The 7,368-nt window shown below is 43.1% G+C and overlaps 1 protein-coding gene across 1 annotated transcript in view; it reads left to right on the forward strand.

Annotated features, from left to right (window-relative positions):
• LOC309568242 (uncharacterized protein) overlaps window positions 1-4,160 on the forward strand; it is a 49,944-nt gene extending 45,784 nt beyond the window's left edge. The window contains exons 7-8 of the mRNA XM_082273908.1: window positions 3,702-3,806; window positions 4,033-4,160. Coding sequence (XP_082130034.1) covers window positions 3,702-3,806; window positions 4,033-4,131 — 204 coding nt within the window. The 3' untranslated portion in view covers window positions 4,132-4,160. The remainder of the gene's footprint in view (window positions 1-3,701; window positions 3,807-4,032) is intronic.
• The last annotated feature ends 3,208 nt before the right edge of the window (window positions 4,161-7,368 follow it).

Raw genomic sequence — 7,368 nt, forward strand, 5'->3', positions numbered from 1 at the left:
GCAGTTTAACAGGACAGGATCCACTGAGAACAGGCCTCGCCATGGTCGACCAAGGAAGTGGAGTGCACGTGTTTAGCGTCATATCCAGAGGTTGAAGGGGTGGGGGGGGGTCAGCCTGTCAGTGCTCAGACCATACGCCGCACACTGCATCAAATTGGTCTGCATGGCTGTCATCCCAGAAGGAAGCCTCTTCTAAAGACGATGCACAAGAAAGCCCGTAAACAGTTTGCTGAAGACAAGCAGACTAAGGACATGGATTACTGGAACCATGTCCTGTGGTCTGATGAGACCAAGATAAACTTATTTGGTTCAGATGGTGTCAAGCGCGTGTGGCAGCAACCAGGTGAGGAGTACAAAGACCAGTGTGTCTTGCCTACAGTCAAGCATGGTGGTGGGAGTGTCACGGTCTGGGGCTGCATGAGTGCTGCCGGCACTGGGGAGCTACAGTTCATTGAGGGAACTATGAATGCCAACATGTACTGTGACATACTGAAGCAGAGCATGGTCCCCTCCCTTCAGAGTCTAGGCCGCAGGGCAGTATTCCAACATAACGACCCCAAACACACTTTCAAGAAGACCATTGCCTTGCTAAAGAAGCTGAGGGTAAAGGTGATGGACTGGCCAAGCATGTCTCCAGACCTAAACCCTATTGAGCATCTGTGGGGGCATCCTCAAACAGAAGGATGAGGAGCGCAAGGTCTCTAACATCCACCAGCTCCATGATGTCATGGAGGAGGGGAAGAGGACTCCAGTGGCAACCTGTGAAGCTCTGGTGAACTCCATGCCCAAGAGGGTTAAGGCAGTGCTGGAAAATAATGGTGGCCACACAAAATATTGACACTTTGGACTCAATTTGGACATTTTCACTTAGGGGTGTACTCACCTTTTGTTGCCAGCGGTTTAGACATTAATGTTTGTGTGTTGAGTTATTTTGATGGGACAGCAAATTTACACTGTTATACAAGCTGTACACTCACTACATTGTAGCAAAGTGTCATTTCTTCAGTGTTGTCACATGAAAAGATATAAGAAAATATTTACAAAAATGTGAGGGGTGTACTCACTCTTGTGAGATACTGTGTGTGTGTGTATATATATATATATATATGTATATATATATACACATATACAGTGGGTACGGAAAGTATTCAGACCCCCTTAAATTTTTCACTCTTTGTTATATTGCAACCATTTGCTAAAATCATTTAAGTTCATTCTTCTTCCTCATGAATGTACACATAGCACCCCATACTGACAGAAAAACACAGAATTGTTGACATTGTTGCATATTTATTAAAAAAGAAAAACTGAAATATCACATGGTCCTAAGTATTCAGACCCTTTGCTCAGTATTTAGTAGAAGCCCCCTTTTGATCTAATACAGCCAGGAGTCTTTTTGGGAAAGATGCAACAAGTCTTTCACACCTGGATTTGGGGATCCTCTGCCATTCCTCCTTGCAGATCCTCTCCAGTTCTGTCAGGTTGGATGGTAAACGTTGGTGGACAGCCATTTTTAGGTCTCTCCAGAGATGCTCAATTGGGTTTAAGTCAGGGCTCTGGCTGGACCATTCAAGAACAGTCACGGAGTTGTTGTGAAGCCACTCCTTCGTTATTTTAGCTGTGTGCTTAGGGTCATTGTCTTGTTGGAAGGTAAACCTTCGGCCCAGTCTGAGGTCCAGAGCACTCTGGAGAAGGTTTTTGTCCAGGATATCCCTGTACTTGGCCGCATTCATCTTTCCCTCGATTGCAAACAGTCGTCCTGTCCCTGCAGCTGAAAAACACCCCCACAGCATGATGCTGCCACCACCATGCTTCACTGTTGGGACTGTATTGGACAGGTGATGAGCAGTGCCTGGTTTTCTCCACACATACCGCTTAGAATTGAGGCCAACAAGTTCTATTTTGGTCTCATCAGACCAGAGAATCTTATTTCTCACCACCATGCGGGCTTTCATGTGTCTTACACTGAGGAGAGGCTTCCGTCGGGCCACTCTGCCATAAAGCCCCGACTGGTGGAGGGCTGCAGTGATGGTTGACTTTCTACAACTTTCTCCCATCTCCTGACTGCATCTCTGGAGCTCAGCCACAGTGATCTTTGGGTTCTTCTTTACCTCTCTCACTAAGGCTCTTCTCCCCCGATAGCTCAGTTTGGCCGGACGGCCAGCTCTAGGAAGGGTTCTGGTCGTCCCAAACGTCTTCCATTTGAGGATTATGTAGGCCACTGTGCTCTTAGGAACCTTAAGTGCAGCAGAAATCTTTTTGTAACCTTGGCCAGATCTGTGCCTTGCCACAATTCTGTCTCTGAGCTCTTCAGGCAGTTCCTTTGACCTCATGATTCTCATTTGCTCTGACATGCATTGTGATCTGGAAGGTCTTATATAGACAGGTGTGTGGCTTTCCTAATCAAGTCCAATCAGTATAATCAAACACAGCTGGACTCAAATGAAGGTGTAGAACCATCTCAAGGATGATCAGAAGAAATGGAAAGCACCTGAGTTAAATATATGAGTGTCACAGCAAAGGGTCTGAATACTTAGGACCATGTGATATTTCAGTTTTTCTTTTTTAATAAATCTGCAACAATGTCAACAATTCTGTGTTTTTCTGTCAGTATGGGGTGCTATGTGTACATTCATGAGGAAGAAGAATGAACTTAAATGATTTTAGCAAATGGCTGCAATATAACAAAGAGTGAAAAATTTAAGGGGGTCTGAATACTTTCCGTACCCACTGTGTGTGTGTGTATATATATATATATATATATATATATATATATATATATATATATATAAGGTGTGTGTTTGTGTATGTATAGTGGTTTGATATTATCTTGCTGGTTGATATGACTTTACATTTCGGTGTTATGATCTCTGCTCAGTAATGAAATTTGCATTGATCTCTAAACCTTTAAAGCCTAATATGATATTTTGTAGGAATGGATTAATCTTTACTATATAAAACAAGGACTTTTTGAGATCTGAAGGATTTTATGTAAAGCTAAAAACAGTGGGTGGAGGATGATAGTATTACACAATAACCTACCCATCCCCTACCCTGGCCCTGAACACAGAGGGAATGCTATGTCAGCTCCAAAGTAAACCTTTAGCCTCACATTCTAAGGTTTTCAGGCCATGGCGGAGGACATTTTCAGGTTAGTTTACTAAAAGTGGAGAGTGCAAAACCTGGTGCAATTCTGCACAGAAATTAATCTGCTTCCATTTTCTTTTTTGTTAAGGGCCGGGTCACACTGATGCAATGGATGACATTGCATGCGATTCACTTTGCCCTGCTCTTACTGGTCAGATCACCCCCCCTGCTCTTACTGGTCAGATCACCCCCCCAGTGATCTGACCAGTAAGAGCAGGGCGGTGTGAATCGCATGCAATGTCATCCATGGGGGGGGGGGGTGAATAGTAAAAGAAAAAAATCCGAATGTCGCCACCACATCTAATGATTGGTGAGCTGCAACATAACTTTTTTTGGTTTGGGGTTTAATACTGCTTTAGGTTGTACTTGCTTTCAGCTATAATGAGATGTTTGGTGTGTACAGGACGGCCCATGCAGAACATGCATAGGTTAGAGGCCATGCACTAACACAACAGAACGCATATATGGAGAGAGGAGCCCTGCATAAATCTATATTCATTAAATTCACTTCTATGTACTAATTGCCGATCATCTAAGCAGATTAATATTTTTAGGAGATGGGATCATTTTCAAATAACTTTCGAATTGCACTAAGAAAAGAGGTTGGAAAGCATCGGAAGAGATGGAGCGACACCCTGATGAATTCAGTGACAGAAGAGGTCAGTGTACTTAGTGAACATTCTAATATCTTTACTAAATAGCAAAGTGACCAAGAAAAACACGGAATCTTTTCAAAACTGATTCCGCTTTAGTCTTCCCTAATTAAAAGGTCAGGACTTCCCTGAAACCTTTCACCCCCTGCTATACCCGCTCTGACGTTTTAAGCCTCTAATAGGATTTCATTTGCCTTTAAGCCTTTTTTTTTTTTCTTTCCTTCCCTGCTAGATGACACAAGTGAGAGAGCGGTTCTCTGCAGTCCTCAAGCTAAACTCATGTTACCAGACACATCTACAGGGTCTCCTATTGGACCTCCTGCTAAACTAAAAGCAGAATGATGCTGGAGAACATTCTCTCAAAGTAAACACCTGACGTTCCGATATTTCAAGTATGCAAAGAAATGTAATAGTTCTGTACAAATTAAACATTTCAAATTATTCTTTTGCAGAAATGTTTTTGTTGCAGTATTGCTTATTTATCACCTGACAGCAGAATCGCAACGAAATATTTCCTTACATTATCCATATACAGTGCATCCAGAAAGTATTCACAGCGCTTCACTTTTTCCACATTTTGTTACAGCCTTATTCCAAAATAGATTAAATTATTTTCCTCAAAATTCTACAAACATTATCCCATAATGACACCATGAAAGTAGTTTGTTTGAAATCTTTGAAAATTTATAAACAAAAAAAAAATCCCATGTACATAAGTATTCACAGCCTTTGCTCAATACTTTGTTGAAGCACCAATTACAGCCCCAAGTCTTTGTATGATGCTACAAGCTTGGCACACCTATTTTTTGGCAGTTTCTCCCATTCTTCTTTGCAGGACCTCTCAAGCTCCATCAGGTTGGATGGGGAGCGTCGGTGCACAGATCTCTCCAGAGACGTTCAATCGGTTTCAAGTCTGGGCCACTCAAGGACATTCACAAAGTTGTCCCGTAGCCACTCCTTTGTTATCTTGGCTGTGTGATTAAGGGTCGTTGTCCTGTTGGAAGATGAATCTTTGCCCCAGTCTGAGGTGCAGAGCACTCTGGAGCAGTTTTTCATCAAGGATGTCTCTTGTACATTGTTGCATTCCTCTTTCCCTCGATCCTGACAAGTCTCTCAGTTCCTGCCGCTAAAAAACATCCCCACAACATGATGCTGCCACCACCATGCTTCACTGTAGGGATGGTATTGGCTAGGTGATGAGCGGTGCCTGGTTTTCTCCAGACATGCTTGCCATTCAGGCCAAAGTGTTCAGTCTTTGTTTCATCAGACCAGAGAATTTTGTTTCTCATGGTCAGAGTCCTTCAGGTGCCTTTAGGAAAACTCCAGAGGGGCTGTCCTGTACCTTTTTTACTGAGGAGTGGCTTCCGTCTGGCCACTCTATCATACAGACCTGATTAGTGGAGTGCTGCAGAGATGGTTGTTGTTCTTGAAGGTTCCTTTCTCCACAGAGAAACACTGGAGCTTCGTCAGAGTGACCATCGGGTTCTTGGTCACCTCCTTGGCTAAAAGCCTAGTACGCACGCAACAAATTTCTGCCGACCGGTCGTCCATCTTTTGTCCAGAGTGGTGTCTGTTGGAATGTGCTCTAGACTGCACACGAATTTTGTCGACCGACAGAATTATACTTCAGAAGTGATGTCACGTGTTGGTTTGCTTTCTTTGTGGTGTTTCTTCTCTGAGCATGCCTAGTCTTGCTCATAGGATTTTACCCTATCGAAATCTGTACTGACTGCACGAAAATCGGACGTGTTTTGATGGAGGACAAAAATGTTATAGCCTGCACACCAGAATTTTTTCAGCCCAAAAGTCGGAGTCGGTTGTTGGAAGCATCATACTAACAAGCCGAAAATCGGCGGATCGGTCATCGGGACGAAAATTCCCGACCGAATTTCGACGCATGTGCACGAGGCTTAAGGCCATTCATTCTCCCCCGATCGCTCAGTTTTCCCAAGCGGCCTGCTCTAGGAAGAGTGCTGGTGGTTCCAAACTTTTTTTTTTTTTCCTCCATTTACAAACGATGAAGGCCACTGTGCTCATTGGGACCTGCAATGCTGTAGAAATTTTTCTGTACCCTTCCCAGATCTGTGCCTTTATACAATCCTATCTTGGAGGTCTACAGACAATTCCTTGGACTTCATGGCTTGGTTTGTGCTCTGACATGCACTGTTAACTATGGGACCTTATATAGACAGATGTGTGCCTTTCCAAATCATTCAATTTACCACAGGTGGCCTCCCATTAAGTTGTAGAAACATCTCAAGGATGATCATTGGAAACAGGATGCACCTGAGCTCAATTTTGAGCGTCATGGCAAAGGCTGTGATACTTATGTGCATGGGATTTCTTTTGTTTTTTTTTTAATTAAATTTGCAAAGACTTCAAACAAATTTCTTTCACATTTTCATTATGGGGTATTGTTTGGAGAATTTTGAAGAAAATAATGAATTTAATCCATTTTGGAGTAAGGCTGTAACCTAAAATGTGGAAAAACTGAAGTGCTGTGAATTCTTTGCGGAAGCACTGCACATATTTAACAGCCATGCATAATGTACCTGCATAATATACCTACCTGGGCAAATTTACTACCCTACTCCTGCAACCTAAATGCACTTTTTTTTTTTAACCTGCAAAAAGATATGCATTTTTTTATTTATTTTAGAAAAGATAAACTTATCCTATAAGCCACTCCAGGTCTGCATGCATCATGCACACCATAAACATAAACTGGGCTTGTGATGCCACTGGTAGTCTAATCCTTCTATTGCTGTTACTGCTGGGGGTTAGTAGCGGGAAGGGGGGCAGTGGATGAATCCCTGCCATATTCGTTTGCTGTCTGTGTTCATTGGGGACATTTCCCTGTCCCAGAGATAGAACATAAATGTAGGTGTCCCCATTGGAGGATTTTCCCTCACCTCTTGTTATGAGGATTAGATTTCTCCTCACTTTGTCTCATTGACAATGATCCCCAGCACAAATACAGGGTCAAACTCCAATGGGGATAGAGACAGCAATAAAAACTTGCCAGTGTCCAACTCTTCCCCACTTTATATAAAATTAAATAAAAAAAAAAAAATGGTTTTGCCTACAGATAAATATAATATTCCTCCAATGGTTAATATTTTGCAGCAACAATGGTAAGAGAAAACCTTTAAAACTATTAGGGGAAAAAAAAACAGTTATGGACACGGCAGGGTTTTACTTATGCATACAAAACTCACAGACACCATACCTGTGTACTATAAGGGTCCTTTCACCCGGCGGACTCAGTTTTGCTCAGCGGAGAGCGTCACCGCTCACTGTGCCGAGACAGACCTGTCAGATCCCCCGCTCTCCTCTATGGGGAGATCAGATAAAAATGGACTGCCTGTCCGTTTCTATCCGATTCGGATCTTCCAGACTGATGGAAAATGGGGTTTTCATCCGTCTGGAATTTCACGGATAGGATCAGATCGGATAGCACCGGATGTCAGCTGACATCCACTGCCCCATAGGGGTGCATGGAGCATCCGATCAGGTCTGCCTGAAAAACGGCATCTTCACACCATGGCTGTTGAGCCGTGTTGTTCTG

This window comes from Pelophylax lessonae (genome assembly GCF_965119305.1).
Source record: "Pelophylax lessonae genome assembly, chromosome: 12".
In the NCBI taxonomy this organism is placed as follows: domain Eukaryota; kingdom Metazoa; phylum Chordata; class Amphibia; order Anura; family Ranidae; genus Pelophylax; species Pelophylax lessonae.